The 19,833-nt window shown below is 36.8% G+C and overlaps 1 protein-coding gene and 1 long non-coding RNA gene across 3 annotated transcripts in view; both read right to left on the minus strand.

Annotated features, from left to right (window-relative positions):
• Nucleotides 1-3,920: 3,920 nt before the first annotated feature.
• Nucleotides 3,921-19,833, minus strand: part of mdga2a (MAM domain containing glycosylphosphatidylinositol anchor 2a) — a 151,107-nt gene continuing 135,194 nt past the window's right edge. For both annotated transcript variants that reach the window (XM_057343597.1, XM_057343595.1), the window contains 4 exons: nucleotides 19,522-19,686; nucleotides 7,662-7,792; nucleotides 6,634-6,736; nucleotides 3,921-6,154 (listed from right to left, as the gene is read on the minus strand). In XM_057343597.1, the coding sequence (XP_057199580.1) occupies nucleotides 6,066-6,154; nucleotides 6,634-6,736; nucleotides 7,662-7,792; nucleotides 19,522-19,686 (488 nt within the window). In that variant the 3' untranslated portion in view covers nucleotides 3,921-6,065. The remainder of the gene's footprint in view (nucleotides 6,155-6,633; nucleotides 6,737-7,661; nucleotides 7,793-19,521; nucleotides 19,687-19,833) is intronic.
• On the minus strand, nucleotides 12,274-17,310 carry LOC130560103 (uncharacterized). Its single transcript, XR_008963656.1, has 3 exons — nucleotides 14,384-17,310; nucleotides 14,168-14,244; nucleotides 12,274-13,991 (listed from the first exon to the last, which is right to left on the minus strand). It is a non-coding gene; the product is annotated as an uncharacterized LOC130560103 (long non-coding RNA).

The raw sequence follows: 19,833 nt of genomic DNA on the forward strand, positions 1-19,833 counted from the left end.
ACCCAAACTGAACCATTCCACAAGAACTAGAAACATCAGTAAAACGTCACCAAAGCTGCCCGTAGGTTGTTTGTATTCCCGAGCATAAAACGTGTATGAGGGAATCAAATAATGCATGTACGATTATTTAAAGAATCAGCAAGAGAATGTGAAACACGAACGTTATGTGCGTTCTATCAAACCCTTTATAAAATGTTTGTTTGATTCTCTTCCATGTCACTTGTGATTAGGCAACATGACGTGTTGCGTTGAAGGAGACTCAGCTTACAAAGTGTGATCTAACCCACAAAACTTGCAACAGACGCAGAAGCACAGTTTTGTTCTGTGAGTATGCGATCCCGTGAAGAAGACGTTGCCTGTTGAAGTGTAAAGCAGAAACTTCATAGGGAAATCTCTGGTGGATGAAATCTCGGGCCATTCAGTGTTTCAGACTTCACTGAACGCACACATCACAGGATTTAAGTCTAATTCAACCGCAGAATCTGCGAGCCACAGAGGGTGAAAGCTTTTCTTGTATTATATAATAAAATCTTCAATTTTTGATTAGGGAGCTGTCAAAGCTACACCTTGTAGAGCACGGCAAGAGAGGAGACGTGAATCAAAACAACTGTTTTATTATTATTGAAAGTATTTCAATTCACGAATTGTATAAGTTTTACTTAAGCAAGGCAAAACGTGTTTAATCATATTTGTTCTGAATTGCATTGAAGTTTTAAATAATAAAAGTGCATAAAGCATTAATAGTAGGCCTACTCTACAGGCTGCTTTTGAAATATCAGTAACAGCACACGTGGGACGATTAAAAGTCCATTAAGCCCCACTGGTCTCTGCTTCAAATGACACAAGATGTAGAAATATCTGAAAAGAGTCCAGGTTGTATAGATTGTGAACTGCTAAGAGGCCAATGCGTCCAGCAAACTCTGTCCAGCTCTTCTCAATAATCGCTTAAACAATATGCCATCGGTTTGCATCACTGATCTGCGACACATTCTCATTTCTATGTTAAGTTCGTATTTTCACACGAGTGGGCCAAAGTGATACAATGATAGTGAACACGCAGCAGGCAAAGAAACACACGTGTACTCGCTTTGGCGGTGAAATTTTCCATTACGTTAAAAAATGACAACACACATGCACACACTAGTCATACTCCTCAATGCACCCGACCCACTGCAAAATAAATAAATAAAAATACAGAATATCATTTACATTTGATGTATGATAGCTATTAACTTCTACCTCTAAATCATTTTAATGAGATAAATATAGAATGGTGTCCAACCTGTTCAGCTCTAATCTCATTTCGCATGACAGTACTGGGAGGCAGAAGGGAAAGTTGCCTTTAGCTTTTTACATTACGTATGTGTGTTTTCACTATGGGTTGTCATTGGTGACAAATGGACCTGCTTGCAGGGACTTTCAGACCATAAATTACAGATAATAATTTGGGTACTTACAAAATAACCTAATGGAGGGTCTTTAACCATTTCTAGTATCATAAGCCTGAGGGCTTTATATGCAAAAATCTTCCACACGTGAGTTTTATCATTTTTTTTAAATAGAGGGTCAAAAGCTGACCAAAGTTTGAAATGTTATATCATGCAGACAGAGATCTTTCTAAAAAAATATGTTTAATTTATCTATAAGATGCATTTATTAGGTAACCCAACATATTGTGTTGATGCCCTTTTAAGACTTAAAGGGACAGTTCTACCCAAAAATAGAAATTCGGTCTTCATTTACTCACCCTCAAGTTGTTCCAAATCTGTTTAAATTTCTTTGTTCTGTTGAACACAAAAGAAGATATTTTGAAGAATGCAAGACAGCAAACTGTTCTGGGGCACTTTAGACTACCAGTGTAATTTTTCCTATGGTAGTCAATGGCTACAAGCATTCTTCCAAATATCTTTCTCTGTGTTCATCAGAACAAAGCTTTGGAACAACTCGAGGGTGAGTAAATGAAGGCAGACTTTTTATTTTTGGGTGAACTGTCCCTTTAAGTTGGGGGACGGGGTTTGATAAAAAAATACAGACTCCAATATTTGCAATGTTTGTGATGGGCATAATATATTATTTTAAGACGAGTAAATACGCCTGTTATTCAACTTCAAGTTTGCCTCCCAATAAGAGTGAATGTAATTTTTACATTCTCTATTTTGTGTGTTTTGCATAAGCAGGCCAAATGAGGCAAAAATAAAAAATAAATCTGTAATCTATTTTTGATGAGACTATTTTTGACGAAACTACCAGACACCCTGTGGTGAGATCCCCTACAACTACAAAATAAGAACTGTCTTTGTAAGGATTAGTGACAGTCTATCTCCAACTTCATTTAGCAGGAACTTCTTAAGACTTTAGTGGGTTTGAAGCCCAAGGCTTCACCACACATGGATGGCTTTTATCATAATCAACAAGGCAAATGTTCTGTTAAGTGATGGTGGTTAGTAAAGCCGTAACCATAAAGCCTCTATTTAAAAAAGCAGCATTTTGCTCAATGACAAATTTTATGTGCATGGTGTACTTTGAGCAATAGCAGCCTCCAACTTTGGAGTGATTGTGGATGACTGCCAACTACCTTTAATTAACCTGACTTTCACATTAGCTGTCAGAGCACATGCAAAACACTAAAGTGCACATTTCAACCTCCGTTTGTTACCCTGAATGAATATTATACAATTAGTATTGTTGGAGAAGTGACCTTGAAGGTAGTGCACATGTGTGACATGTTGTTCAGTGGTGCTCAGGTGGGTGATATCACATTGAAACCATCCATAAAGCCATTTATATAAAAAATGATTTGTTCCCTTTTCTATGGAAATGTGATTCATTTTCATGCCTTCTTCATTATCATGTATGAAGGTTATCATTGATCATTATCTCTATAAACAAAACATGTTTTATTCATACCTGCAGAATATCAGGTCACTGAGAAGGCTTATGGTAAAGGAAATTATCATAATTTCATTACCTCATCAGGTATCATTCACCATTATCAGTCAAATTATACAAATTAGCCAATATGACTAAACTAGAATAGGGCAACTTATCACTGAGATATGAGTTTACATGGCTTTGTAGATTGTAAAATGTGAAGTGAAGAACATGTAATCCGCCTTAAATATTAAGAATTAAATTTGTTGTGAGTTTGACTGTGCTGTTGGGTCTCTATATGAGCATGTTATTAAACAATACCACAACTTTAGTGTAATTATCTAAAATACATTTAGAAATGTGCAACCTACAACATTACATTTCTAACAGAGAAAAAATGCAATAGCTAACTTAATGATTGTGATTTTATTATCTCGAAATAAATGAAGCATGGGTAGAACATGATGGTCATTTTGGAAAATTCTATGAAATCTGTTGCAATGCTAATACAATTACAATCTTTTTGAGTATTGTCTGGCTTTTAAGAAGATCCAGCATATGAAATTTAGCAGCATCTAGTGGTGAGGTTGTGAATTGCAACCAAAGGCTCACTCTACCCCTTCCACTATGGTGGCTGACACAGAATTAAGATGTCGTCACGTTTTCGCTTCTTTGCCGAAGGAGATAATGTGTTTATGAAATGTGCTCTGTATATCAGTTGGTACGCTTTGGGCTACTGTAGAAACAACATAGCGAATTCCATGCAAGCGGACCCGCGGTGTATGTAGATAGAAATATATCATTCTAAGGTAATAAAAACGTGATGCTTCATTATGTTAGGTCTTTATACACCCCTGAAGACATAGTTATGTATATTATATTGCATTTCGGATCCTCCAAAAAATGAAACACTGGACCTTTAATTTAGAAAAGTGGAATTGATCATTTGCCAAATGTTTGGTTGTCTGTACATCAACGTTTTTCAGTACATTTTGTTAGGTGTCAAAGTAACTGATACAGATTTATGACAAAATCATATCTTATACCACGTATCAAATAAGAAAAATGGCGCATATACCATGAAAGCCTTTTATTGAACCGAGATGTAAAATATTTCCTTTTTCTTTACACAAAGAACTTTCTGCAGTTATTCCTGTTGATTGTGAGCTTAATAAAATTGAGAAAAACAACTTATTGTGTGTTGAACATACCGTGTTTCTGAATTTTCATATGAATATTTCTCATTGTGCTTCTTTTTTCTGAATATTCATCTTTTTCATATACCTCCCGACCAGGTGTATTTGCATATAATCTCATATATTTGATATTACTTTATACTATAAATTCAAATTATGCCATAATATAATAATGCAAAGGGATCTTGTAAAGGAACGTTTAAGACAAAAACAAACCATTCTCCGTCAATGTAATTCTTCCTCAGAAATGAAAATGATGAATGATAAAAGTGATTTTACAATACATTTTCAAAAACCAGCTGAATAAGGTAACAGATGGTCTCAGGTAGTTCAGAGTTTATAAGAGTTTTTGTAAAAGCAGTCATTTTCATTCGAGTAATAAAATATCATTTGTACGAATCCAAGCGGATGGATCCAGAACATCAAGGCTGATCGTGTTTCATCAGTCTTCTAAAGTTTCATCCTTTGTGTCTCTCAGTCCTTGAGTCTTCAGGATGTCGAAAAAAAATCTTTTTTTTTTGTTCAGTGGCACAGAACTCATCAGTTTGAAGGAGGATTTCACAGTGACCCTCCTGGCTGTTTTTCACCTGGTGATAATAGCTCCCAGATGCTCTTTTGATGAATTGATGGTCCTTTAAGTTCAGTTCGACCGTCGTCGTTTCGCGCTCTTTATATCACGTGGAGCAGATGGGGTGTGTACGAATTGATCACTAAACAGAATCGATCACAACATGTATGTAAAACTCAGCAATGGAACATTTGGCTGTGGCATGGCACTGCGGTCACCCGTCTCTCATGCTTGGGTCTCTGAATTTCACCTATTCATCTCACTCTATACCTATAGTTATAGCATAACATATACATGCTATAACTGTGCCAAAAGAAAATGCTATAAATGAGAGCAGACACAGTTTGACTAGAATGGTTTTTCTGAAGGCACTTGATTTTATTACAGACAGCGACTCCGTGTTCCTTACAGAACAGGTTCCGAACGAAGGTGACCGGACTTGTAAGAGGGCAGCTATCTTTACGCACCTACAGAAAACAACTGCAAGCAACAGCATAATCTTAATCGGACACAGTTGGGAATTGAGCGGACGGTCTGATGTTTACAATTCTCTACACCTGTTATCTTTTTTCCTCTTGCTTTGTTTAGCGGGCCACGCTGAAACGAGAGGTAAACTCAATGATGCTCAGTGCAGTTACAGTATAATGGGTTTAAATGAGTTTGGTACCAACAACAACACATGATCAGAGGGTTTATGTGAAATTCACAATGCCCCGCAGTGACTTAAAACATAAAGGACACATGATTGTTCCATCTGGAAACAAACTTCACATCAAGCTCGCAACTCCACACACCATTAAAACGTAACATTTGCGGAGTCCCGATCTTAACAGTGAATCGATAACATTACAGTACAGGGAACTACAAAAGCAAGGTTATTTGACATATCTCTATTTTTAGACATACACCTACAGCGTAAGAAGAAAATGGAAAGTTCAAAAAAATCAATTTTAATTTTTAAACGATCATTCATTTTTTCTTGCCATTGCTGGTAACATACTTTTTTCTTCGTGTCGTACCAGCCCGACGTGTGATTCGGCGTAGTGAAATATGGCATAAGGTCTTTGATGACAGTAGCAAACGTTTAACAAAGCAAAAACATGTCATAATGCAAATACATGTCATGTCTTTGTGCTTTGAAAGATTCCCCTTGAAGTCTCTTAAGCCATCCTGCCGTAGGAATCCAGGTGCACTTGTTCTCTTCTTTATAACACTGACACCTGTAATAGGTTTTTCCTGTAGATTTGGAGTGGACATCAGTGTGCTACTGATGTCAGTGTGTTAGCCGACAACATTTATCCTCTCTCTGGCTTCCTCATTCACACTGATCTAAAACCTTTGTATAGACGGGATGAATCTTTGGTTGTTGTATTCAGGCAGTCCAAGTCAGCCGAAATGCCAAAGCTGGGTTGCACCTTTGTATGATGAGGTCACCTCCGGAGGCCCAACGAGATTAAAAGTAGTGTGAGACAAAGCTGCCATATATGCACTGGGGTGGAAGAAGCCATTGATCTTATATCTGTATATAAAACAAGAAAATAAATGAACAAAAGTAAGTGTTTTGTGCATTTAGTGCACTTGTCAGTATTTGTGTTGATTGGGATTCGAACCCATGACCATGTCGTTGCTAGTGCGGTGCTCTACCAGTCCGCTACATAAACATGTACAGCAAATAATCATACGATTTGAAACCTGTTTTCTCAATACCGTTAAGAGGTTTAATGAGATGTGTCTTTATCTCTGTATCTGGCTTTTTGCAACGTGCTGTGGCAAAAAGCCAGACGAAATTAATTCTAATTAAAAAGGTAATCAGCAAATGTTTAATTTACCTAATTGTTTTTATAAATGATAATTAATTTATTCCAGTTGGGTTCCTTGATCATATCAAGAAACGAATAACAATTAGGTTTATTCTATTTCAACATAATAAACTCTTGAATCATTGCTCCCAAAACATGAAGTTGTACATGAAAAACTGTACACGTCCAATATACTCACTACTACTGGGTGGGGGGTCTCGGCATTCCCCTTCCTCTATGGTCACATCATCTATGGCAATATCTCCCTCAATACCAGAACCCCGAATGCCCTCCAAAATAATCTACATAAACAGGCAAAAAACAATGAATTGAATCTCTCATGCTATTTTATAAATAATTATAAATAATAATATATTATAAGATAATATATTATTAACCGCTTGTTTTCTAAACTGTTGCTATGTCACACCATTGAACACATGTACAGTATATTTGTCAACTACCCATACTGTATATGTCATGATGGCAGAGCCTCTTGTTTTGTGTGGAGAGAAACATATTATTGTCGGCCACGACATTCTCTCCGGTCTTGTCTTTGGCCCCGCCCCTCTCGTTTCCTCGTTTAGCTTCCCGCCTGTGTCTCATTACCACACCTGCCCATTGTTATCTTCTTTGTTAGTTCCCTTATTTAATGCCCTTGTGTCTGCTGTCCTGTGCTCGTTCGTTTTGTACCATTTGTTTTCTGTCCATGTCATTTGATGACGTTTCGTCTTGGTCCCGCCTGTGAGTTTATCCAAGTCAAGTCAAGTCAAGTCAAGTCTTGTTTTTGTCCAGTTTTAGTTAGTTTACGTTCTTGTGCTGTCTATGATTATTCTCCCTTTGTCATTGTCGTTTTACCCCTCGTGGGTCTTTTTTTATTTTTTGTAAAATAAATCAGTCTTTTGTTAACCCCTTACCCGCTGCCTGCATCTGGGTTCTCTTCCTGTGCACCACCCCTGACAGTATATTGGAACCACATGCTAAAATTTCTCAAGATATGAAAAGCGACAATTCCTTATGTATTATTCAATATACTGTACATTAACAATGTATTATTCTATATATTTTTTTTCATTTATATTTTTATAATAACATATTTATAATGATTTAAAATACTGACCGCTAATGTATATGAAAATATATTGTCTTTGTGTAAGGGAAGCTTTAATGTTGTTTCTTATTTCGGAAAGAAATAAAAAGGATGAAGAACTCCTGGCATTCTCTCACCTGAAAAGATGATGTGGGATGGATGTTAACTCTGGCCTGCCTCCATCGATCTCCTTGGTTTCCACTCAAGGTCCACACAGAGGCATCTGAACCCGTCTGACTCTTTTGCCTCAAATACACATTTAATGTCCCTTGAAAAAAAAGCCACAAGAGCTCTGTGTCAGTTAAAACTGTGTGGCCAGTTAACTACATAATGTCATTGAACCTTTCCTCTCTGTTACATAGCAACCACAGGCCTCGGTGACCTTGAATAGACTTTTGCTCATCTCCATCCTGGAAAATGAATCTTAAAAGGGTCAAGAATACAATCGCTGCTGTTATTTCACATATGCAGTACTGTCGGGCTCTAATAAAAGCTGATGAAAATGGGAATTGAAATCTCTTAATTGTTAGAAGTTTAGTGGTATGTTTAATTCTGTAAATGAAGACAATGGAAGTTATACAGAAATGTTAAAGGGCAACAACAGTCATGATTAATTTATTCTGTGAACGAACCATGTGATATGGAAGTTATTAGCAGTATTCAGATGGTCATGTGATCTCATCATGGCGGCCCCCATGAGGTGACCCACACCATGTCAAATAAATCAACTCTTATTACAGTCACTGACATAACTGGATTCTCCATCTTTATGTTAATTAAATGTATTCTTCAAAAGTATAATTCATTTCTTTAGTCAGAAAAAATATCACATACAACTTTGAGAAATGCAAAAAAACCCTCCTCTTTAAAGTCTGCAGGTTTTTATATCAAGAGAGCAAACCATGTTGTATCTGTTCTTTGCTGTGCAGCCAGACAGAAGATCTTGTTGGGCACATGGGTTTTTAACCTCAGACGCCCAGCGAAACCACGTGTAAAAAGGCAGGAGGAGCACACCCTGGTGACTTGGAATTAGCCCCACACTTTCTATTCTGAAAGCACACAGCTTTGTGAAGCAGAAAATTGCAGTTACAAGCTTGTCTGGGGCCGTTGGGGTCATCGACATCCCAGAGGTGCAACTACATGTCCAATGCAACCACAGTCAGAATAAAGTGGGTATGAAAAGAAACTACAGAAATGTATCTACAGTGCAAATTCAGTTACAGGTCTAAGTTGAAGCACTTCCAGTGCATGAGAAACCTTTACAGTTGAACTGTAATAGACAGATTGAAATGATCTGACTTACATGTTAACGGAATACATTTTTCCAAACTGACAATAACAGCGGTAATGTAGCCGGTAACAGAGCTCCATCTTCTTGAAAGTTTTATAATCATTAAAACAATCTACAGTATAGGCAGCTTTCCTAGACGTGAAGTAAAAGCTTCAGCATCTGACTCTAAAATTAGGATTTGGAGTAATAGGAAATAAATTACGCTGTCATCCAATGAGGAATCAGGCTAACTCATTTAGCTCTTAAATATGTTGCCAATGTCCTTATATTGTATGCAAAATGTTTTATTCATGAACGAAAACTTTCCAGTGTTTTTTTTTAAAATGCAAACATTTTTGACCATTTTTTACAAAACTTTCATGGCCCCCAGAATATTTTCTTCTATGAATATATGAACATATAACATCAAATGAAAGAAGAGAAAATAAATAAACAGAAAATTTTCTGATGTTGAAAATGAATAATCCGTGCATTACAACAGATCTTAAAGATGTCTCAATGTCAAACAATAAAATAAAGTTGAACATTTATTTTTTATAGATAGTGTAATGGAGCTGTTAATATATTGCCGTTTATCCAGTCCTCCAGAGGGCGTTAGTTCTATAGTTGTAGTAGTAATTAGCTATTGGGTGGCAACAATAGAACAAGTGTTTTTCTAGAATGACAGAAGCACATGGAGGGGTGCTTCTCTCTCGTCTAAAGCCATTCCTATCCTTTGAAACTCCTTTGAGTGGCAATATGAGTAAATTTCCTGAGTTTAATAGACTTGATGTATGTGATTATTGAGGTAAACTAGAATGTGTTTATGGATGCTAATCTGTGTTAACGTGTTACGGCATTGTAAAGACTTGGGGAAATGTTCATCCTGTATGACTATTTAGCGTTAACCCCTTCATGCACTTTCTAGAAACAGTAATACGATTTATTTTATGTTGATTGTGATTTTTAGTCATTGAATACTCCTTTGTGTTTGTATCTTTTAGTTTTACACTTTTTTTGCATTAAATCCTGGTCAAATACAACAACTGTCTGTTCCCTGGAGGAAGTGATGCAAGAGAGAGTTTAGCTGGCTGTGAATCTCAATATAGGACACGGGGTCACATTGGGTGCAACAGTACAGATAGTGTTTTTGATTTGGTATTACCAGTGATTTTAAACTTTCAACCTTACTAGTTAGTGTGTAATGTTGCTGTTAGAGCATAAACAATATCTGCAAAATGATAAAGCTCAAAGTTCAATGCCAAGCAAGATATTGTCTTTAACAGAATTCGCTTTTCAAGGACTACAGAGAACTGCTGGAATCGGACCACAGCCCTATACTTCCTGGGTAAATGATGTCACTATTCCGAGTTTTTAAAAAACCTCTGCCCAAAGGAATACGCCAAAAAAGGGGCAGAAGAGGAAGAGCCACTGGAGTAGTGTTTGGTTATCAGAGATTGTAAACATTTAACTGAGCTGTGCAATTAATTACTTTCACTTTCATCACAGTCCTACAGCTGGTAAGTAAGGAATAATTGACGACAGGCCGTTCAACACATGCACACGCATTTGCTTCACTGAGAGTGATAAGACAAGTATCTATATTTGATTTGTTTTCGTCGTATTTAACACCCCGTCGTATAAGAAAAGTATTAAGAGAAAAAAGTGACACGGAGGTTTCTACGCCAGCTGCGGTTCTCGCAGTGGCATAGAAAGCTTCCTGCTGTGTGTTTTAAGTCCCGTTTACCCATTCCACAGACGAATTTAAGATGTTGTTTTTGTGCTTCGTGTTTTGTCTTTAACCCGCTGATTGTGTCATGTAGTTTGCCTTTACCTTTGATATATGCTTTAGTTTTTCGTCTGAACAGTCCTGTACAGTGCTCTCACCATCGTTGTTCAAATGTTCATGCTGTCCATAAATATTAATAGTTATTTCTTCTCAGACAATGGAATTTGCCTGTCACTTTGTCTGTTGTTAGATACGTATTCACTGGTGGACAGTAGGCTACATTTCAGTTAAACTGGGTGCAGTAATATGGAACTGTAATTCGGTCGACAAATCTGGAACTACTTCATAGGTGTGCGTTTAACTGAAAAATAATGCACACCCGTCGAACGTTCGTCAGCCAATCAGAATGAAGCATTCAACAGCCCCGCGGTATAATAAGAATTAAGATACACACATTCTAAGATAACCAACGGTCAAATAATGAAAATTGCATGTAAACAGGAGTGAAGGGATTTGCTCATGTCATGTAACACTTTGAAGTCCTCACTCAGTTTATTGGAAAAATCACATTAATGTTGCACATGTAAACATTGATGCACCAGAGTTAGGAAACAAAATAATCTAATGGTGAACACCGTGGTGTATATGTCGCACATGCTACGAAAAAATCGGTCTGTGCTAAGAATAAATGTAATAGTGTAGCACGCGTGCGATACAGTTTGGCAGGTGCATTAGACAGAGTCACTTGTTTGTGTGAAGTGCTTTTGTCATTGTGCTTGTTTGTGTGTGAGTTTAACCATTATTTTCGTTTTTATTTAGTATTTGCAATTAAAACTTGTTTTCCGGCTGCATTGAGTCCATTGATCTAGAGCCCCATGATCTGCGCGATGTGGGAAAACATGGAACGAATCATGAAAGCGGAATTCTAAATATTTCATCTGCTTGTTCTGCGTGTCTATGAGTGAATGAGATGCACACGTTAACATGTTACAAGCGTGACACTCGTGGATTTGTCTGTATCTCACTACACGATTCTGAGTATATTTTACGAGCATTTTTTACGAGCATTTTGAGAGAAGCTACTGTCAAACACACTGAAGCTCAAGCATCTGCGCCAAAATTAAAGTCCCCTTAATTTGAACCAGATGATAAAATAATTAAATTCATAAACTGTAGTAAACACTATAGTATACTTTAATATGTACTATAGTAAGGTTCAAATAAAATATATTACACAAGAATTTTACCGCAGTTTACTGTTGTAAATACTACATAGTACACTACAGTATTTTTATATAGTATTTTTAATGTATTTACTACATTAACTAATTTATCCATTTGTAAACAGACGTATACTTGTCCTACAACTGTTTGGCCAGTGCTACAAAACTTTAAACCTCTGTAGCACCGGTGCTATGTGCAAAAAAAGTTAACGTAAAGCCCTGAAACAATACAGACCCTACTTCTAGAGTGAGGCCATGGGGTGAACTGAAGACCACCTGCCAGGGCACTATTTTAAAATCAAGACTATAGGTGCGTCCCAAATCGCGCACTTACACACTATTCTACGCCATTTTGTAGTATAATTACACTGTAAAAAATACATGTGAAATCTACAGTAATTCACTGTGTTCATGCACTGGAAATAACGTATTAGGGGTCACAGAGCATTAAAGTACACTCTTAAGAAAAATGGCTCTAAATAGTACCAAAAAAAGGTTCTTCGGCTTGTAACAATAGCAGAACCCTTTTTGGTGCTATATAGAATCCTTTTTATAAGGTTCCATAAAGAACCCTGCCTTGAAAAGTGCTATATAGAACCTCAGTGGTGCTATAAAGAACCCTACCTTTATCAGAAAACAGGAAGGGTTTTAATTTAGGTATTTTTATTAATTAATTCATTTAGTTTTTTATGGATTTTATCATTTTCTATTTCCGTTTTACCGTATAAAAACAATAAGTAAGACATGTAAATCAAGTAATACTTTTATTTCCTTCTGGTCACATCATTAAATGTCATGGAACATTCATTATATTTGTACATATTAATACCTTTCACAATTTTACATTGTTGAGAGAGACAAAGGAAAAAGTAAAGAAATACGTTTAGTCCATTTTAGCACAAAAGCAGTAGAAATGTGAGAACAAAAATGTATAGAAATAAAAGTATATATATAACCAGGAAAATTATAAAAATACATGATTACTATTTAAAGTTAACAGCAAGATTATACCGCAAGCAGTGCAGCCAAAAAGTCAGACAGGGAATAAAATGATTTCATCTTACATTGTTTGCAGATAACTACATCCATTATTTTATGTGTGGTTAGGGCTGTGACGGTGGCCGTGACAAGCGCACCACCACGGTGGTAAAGTGCCATGACGGTGGCGAACTGCCACCGGCGGTAGTGCACGTCACTCTTGACAAATATAGGTGTAATAAATATGAGAGTTGCGATAACGATTGCTAGTTGTAGCCTTTCAGTTGTGGATGGTTTTATTTAAAAGATTTTACATTAACAGAAATTATTGGCATACGTTTCCGTCGGTGCGTTCGAGCGCGGGCCTGCACGGCAAAACCCAGGTTATTCTGCGGGTTTTGCAGTGGATCTTGTTGTGAAATGAACAGATACGTAAAATCAAAACTGGCTATGACCCGCTTGCTTAGTGTCGGAGCGCGCGCAGGTTTTGCCGCGGTTGCGGAGAGACATCTCTTCATTTGCGCTCCTGTGCACATCTTCTGAACGCGCATTTAGTGCAGCTGTACACATTTTAATCTGGACAATGTCAACAAGTAAGTTTCACATCAACGAGTCGGAAAAAGTAAAGTTTTTATGGCAATCTGAATAGGAAAGCCAATGTAGGTTTAAACAGTTTGTTTGGGGTTGTAAGGGTTAATACGCCACTGACTGAAGTTACTGCAACAAGAGCTTTTTTATTTAGTATTTAGCTTTCTTATATCATTATCACATCAAGTTTTCATTATTTACTGATGTTTATTTAAATGTTGTATATGCTGTAGCGTGCCGTTTCACTGATGGATTTGCGCGTTAAACATTGACGGATGTTTCATCCTCATTTATTTCAGATATTATATTTCAATTTCAAGGATTTAAATAAGGTCTATATTTCTCTTCCACTCGTCATGTGGTTGCTACACGCAAATATAATAATATAAATATTATTTATATAAAATGTATTATTAAATAATAAATTATATTATAAACAATATATATTTCTCAACCACCGCACCACCACGGTGGTAAAAAACTGCCACCGTCACAGCCCTATGTGTGGTAATGATTTTGAGTTTCTGGCAAAACAAAAGTAGGGTCTGGCATGGGGCTCAAATTGCAGGCCATGATCATCACAGATTCCCACCACTTTCCATCTATGGCTGTGGTCATCAACCTTGAGCATCAGGCCGAACCAGAGCTGTGTCTGTCAGTCTCAGGTGTTTTCAGGAGCCTGAAGATGAGACATGGAGACAAAACAAGCTGATGTTAGTGTAAAGGTCACTCTCATATGTAAAAATGATGTCATGGCAGAAGTTTGGATGAGCTGACTCCTGCAGTATAAAACATGTTTTTGGTAATAAAGTTAATGTTTGGCTAAAGATTCATTCGTAAATTTTGATTATTTACCTTTGAATGTGTCACTGAATTTGCCTCAACCGTCAAAGTCAGACCTGCAGTGGTTTAGAGCTTGGTTTATGATTCACCTGAAACAGAGACATGTACATAGAAGTAGCCTACTATAAGAATACATAAAACTTAATTTCCAAAAATATTTAAACTGTAAATTGCTATCGTTTTAATGTGGAAAGGATATCAACTTGAAAAGAAAAATGAATATATCACCTTTAAAACATTAAGTATGACACAGTAGACTTCTGAGCTGAACTGATACTTGGTTAGCACCACGAGAAATACCCGTCTCTTCCAAGTTCACTCCCAGGACAAGGTCACATACGAAACTCTGAAATATCAATAAATAAACAACATCCTAAAAAGTTGTACAACATACTGTTGAAGAAACATCAAGCTAATGTGCATAAAATATTGTAGAAAAATGGTTTATGGAAGTTCAGCCAGTAGAAGTAAATAATGATTGATGCTAGGATAATATTGTTAATGTAATACATTTTTTAAATATTAAGTATATACATTTTAACTATCCTAAATAATTGGTAAAGCAGATTCCCGTAAATTATATAACCATAGAATATCTTAAATTATAAAAAAACATAAAATATATGATTAAAAACAGTCTGAAGCTTACCTGTGTGGTGTGTCAGTCTGCAGGCAGCATCAGGAGGCAGCTTCTAAATGACTGATCTACTTTAAACCAAAATAGGCGGGAATAAAGAACCTTTTCCCAATACGAAGAACCATTTCAGCAGAAAAGGGGTTCTTCCGAAGACATGGTTCTATACAGAACCTTTACCATCATTAAAGAACCTTCTAAAGAACCATATTTTTAGGCTATATAGGTGTAGGCTATATTCAATGAGAAATTGCAATACTGATCAAAATATTGTGAAAATCACATTAAAGAGGAATGTGCTGTACAAAGTCACAACAAACAAGTATTATGTGAAATCTACAGTAATTCACTGTGTTCATGCACTGGAAATCACTGTATGAGGGGTCACAGAGCATTAAAGTGTATTCAGTGAGAAATTACAATACTGATCAAAATATTGTGAAAATCACATTAGAGGAATGTGCTAAAAAAAACGACTTTGTTAACCTAACCAACACTGGCCTGTGGTAAATCACAACAATCAAGCATGACTGTTCATAGTTCTATAGTAGAAAGGGTTTAAATAATTAAAATAGAGATTTTCCCAGTTCACAGGTATTACAGTGAAACTTGGAATTGAGAAACTTGTGTGATATTCAGGGCACCTCTGACATGGGACATAACCCAAAACAAAGTACGATCATTATTTAATGGATACAAATGTCTCGCACAAGCTTTTAATAGCTTATTTTTTTATTTTGAGCCTAATACAACTAGACAGTAAACTGTTTTGTAACCTTCTGTTTATTGATTATTAAATATTTTTGTGAAAATAGACTTTTCTCAAATAAATCATTTATTGAGTTGTCATAAGGTTTTGTTTACAAGCAGCAAAAATACATGGCATTGACACAGGCTTATGATGTAGGCTACAGGTGGTACTAAACTCTGTGGCCCGCGACATCAACTTCCTGCAGCCTTAACCCTGATCCATCTCACCTGTTTGTAACTCTCTAGTAATGACTTAAACGTCATGCAGCGCTGCGCAAATCCAATCACCGAAATTACATCAAAATTACGTGACGGGGAATCTGAGTGCATCTTATTCCGTAACTATTACAATCGCTCTCGCGGTACGTTGATGTCACATGCCGTCCGGGAGCAGCGCAGCGCCGCCAAAGACTATAGATACCAAGAGCCGAAACTCAATAGAACGTTCCATTGCAACACCGGCGCACTGCGATTTCCGCCATTTTGGGGTGAAAGAGACTCGTCTTTTTTCTGTCGCGATGGCAATATGAGCTCCTTTGTTAAAAAAAACATTCAAGCTGAAATCCAATCTGAATGATGATAATACATGATGAAACCTTAGCTCGATAGAAACCATGTCAGTTAAAAAGCCTTTTCACCCCAAAATGGCGGCCGCTCTGTTTCCCAAAAAGCACCAGAGTTTCGCCTCTTGGTATCTATACTCACCACCTTTTGGCGCGACCACTATTCCGACCTGCAGCAGCCTGCATTGGGATGGGAGTGTAGCTGCACAGATTGCGTAGTAGTGGTACGTTTCTTAAGTTTTCTTTGGACTAAACTTTGTCACTTTATTAACAGTAACATAACAGTATTTAGTCATTGACAGTGCAGGTGGACGTTTTAACGTTAGGGTGTCATCATGCTTTATACATGTAAAGCTTCGATTTCTGCATTCATTTGGCATATTAAAATTCACAGACGTCTTGAAAACAACAGATTTCAGTGTGGGCATGCAGAATGTCCTGCTACATTTATGACAGTGTGTGCACTTCAGAGGCATATGTATAGTTTTCAGTTAAACCGGTGCCTCAAACCTGCTGCCACAGACAAGATGCTTTATCATGCAGAATGATGGCAGTAAAGTTGAATGTTTATTTACGCGAAATGTTTTTAAAATGTATATAGTATCATTTACTATTTATTATTTGTTTTTGAGAAATCTTCTGTAACATTGTATGTGGAACAATCCATTCAGTTCAGCTATGAAGTGTGCACTATACACCCATCTTTATTGTACATTTTGTTTGCATTATTTGAGACACAGTTGGAGTTAGTCTACCACCTAGAGTATTTATTTCCTTCACAGTCCATAGCAGCACTGTATTAGCAGTGTTCCCCAGTGTTTATATGTGGACTTGTTTGGGGCATGATTACATTCTGCCATATTTTGTTGTTTGTTTATGAAATGTTTTCAAATTGTGCTTTACGTTAAAATAGAGACGGTGTATTTGTCAAACAGTGTGATCAACTTGTATCAGTCCAAGCATAAAGTTCTGGAACTCTATTGAATTTGTACCACGTTTTTTTTCTTAATAGTATTAAACTTATGGTCAGAAACTGTAAGTCGTAAAGATACCAAACCAGAATAAGTGATCTGTGATTCATTAAACTAAAACCACATTAATAATTATATTCTTAAGTCAGGGGCTGTTTCCGAATCATCTAAATTATCTGTAAAAAAACACAGTAACTTAGTAGCAACCATTGACAATAAAATTGCTGTAAAAACACAATAATTAACCTCCAGCCATTGATGAGTAACTTAATGTAATAAACAATCACAGTTACTAACTGGCAGCCATTGACAAGTAACTTACTGTCTTATTAAATACAGTGTATTACTTGTCAATGGCTGCCAGTAAATTACTGTAATTTTCACAATATATTTCTTACAGTGTAGTGTGAGTAGTACGTTAACATTCAAATTTCTCAAAAAAAGTGCACTTTAAGTAGGGCTGGGCTATATGGCAAAAATGTAAACTCGATAGTTTTTTTCTATATTGATCGATATCGATATTTATTTCGATAAATAATTAATTAAAAAACTGTATTTAAAATAATCTATTTTAAATACAGTTTATTAACAAAACAGTCTAACAAAAGTTAACTTTAAACCAGTTAAAATTAAATTAAACCAAGTCATTGATATTACCTATTTAGACATGCACTGTTGCAACACAGAGGATATTAGGCCATAAACAACCTGTACCAGTTCATTCAGTCTCATTTTGACTCAGTTGACTCGTTAAGTAAAGGGAGTGTTCATTCAGTACATTCAACCAATGAAAGGGCTCCGTTACTGTGTACATTCGAACGCTATTGGCTCAGCACCTGCGAACATACATAACGCTTTAACAATGTCTTGCTCGAGTAGTGGGATTCATTCAATGTATTCAGTGAACCTTAGTCTTTCGAAAAGACATCTCACATAAAATGTAGTACATTTCTTTAATCATGCAGGCATCTTACATACAAGGTTCAATATTTTAACGTGCACACAAACTCACTTCATTACATCTCTAATCTGTACAGGGCAGCGCTGGTTTGTTTCATAAGCACCAGCTCATGTTAGCAGGTGTGTTAACGATGGATATAAAAACGTTTGTGCTTGAGTTTCGAAGTAACATGCTTGCAATTGCGCCTCAAGTTTGTTTTGTTTAACCGGCGATTGCGAAGGAAAATAAGACACTTGATAAACCGCGTGATGACAACTCGAGGTTAGTTTCACCTTTGTTTCCGCTTCCAGTCATGTTTTCCTCCTCGTGTTGAGTTTTCTTTGCCAAGTGCAGTATGAAATGGACTTTGTACTTTGACGCGCATGATAAAAGCTGCACGCTGACTGACTGTTGTTGCGTTTATTTCTGCGTTCTGTTAGACTGTAAGATTAATCCATATCGAGTCAAAATGCCAATAGCTTCTCATCGTTTTGGAAATACATTCTATCGCGATTCGATATGATATCGTTTATCGGCACAGCCCTAACTTTAAGTACCCGGATGATGCACTCATTCAACCGAAAATATGAAGTGTGGAACTCTGGACACTTCTTGCACTCAACGGTCGCTGTTTCACTTACGTAGCAGAAGAGAGGCTGAGCTATCAGATGCTGCTCGAGCAAAGTTCTCCTGCAGAGTGATTACGCTTCAATATAATGCTGACTGAAGTCATGATGAGCAAAACAAATAAATAAATGGGAAATGCTCCTCGAGCCACCGTTTCAACATCCTTTCAACAATAACTTGCAACAATAAAATTGGTTTTTAATTCAAGTCATGAGTCATTAAAGAGTGATTTAGTTCATCTTCATTTTGGTAGCGAAACATCAGCAGAATGACACTAATGCTGGAAACCAAATTGTGCACTTATGCACTATTCTACGCCATTTTGTAGTACAAATAGTGCACTACAGTCTATATAAAGTTCATCCAGACGTCTTGTTTTTAAAACTTTACCAGCTAAAAATTAAGGGCACTGTTCATGTACAGTATTTGATGATCTTCTAGAATAAAAAAAGAACTAACAAGAATATAAAAACGAGTAACAGGATCTGGATATACATAAGCATACAGTAGATGTTACAAAAGTAATGTGACAAACAAAAGTGTATGTGATGGAATGACATATAATTTCCCTATCATATTGAGTTTATAATCATTCAACCCTGTTGTCGCCTGACACTTCGACCATACCGACCAGGCCGTAACGCAGTCATTTTGTACGGTAGAGTTATGATGTCAAACATCTGTAGTTGGTGCCGAGGTTACGGCTGACTGCACATCGACACTAATTAGAAGCGCAAACAATTGAAGAGAGTCATTTGCATACATTTCCCCACAGTTGATCACATCAGGAGTCCAAACACAATGACTGCTTCATCAGAATACATGCTGTATAACAAAGCTGCAGGCATACAGGCCCTGCTCTGGTTTACACTGTCACTCACCTATATGCCGTCCATACATGTGGTAATAGAAGCTTAAGCAGTAAGTTGGGTTGGTGACCACATTCCCATAAGGGTTTTTAGGGGCGACTGTGAAGGATGGGGTCAATAGTCTCGCCTTGTCTCCCTCCAGACGCGGCCGTGAGGTCTCGATGTACATATAGATGCCTGGAAAAAACACATAAAAGAAAAGAAATTGAACATTACTTTAGCTACAGTGCGTACAGGGAGAGCCACGAGAACATCATATTTGTCTTACATTTCTCTGCTATTGCAAAATTAGAAGCACCGGATTTATATTCTTTAGCCTGGCTT

This window comes from Triplophysa rosa, linkage group LG10 (assembly GCF_024868665.1).
Source record: "Triplophysa rosa linkage group LG10, Trosa_1v2, whole genome shotgun sequence".
Lineage (NCBI taxonomy): Eukaryota > Metazoa > Chordata > Actinopteri > Cypriniformes > Nemacheilidae > Triplophysa > Triplophysa rosa.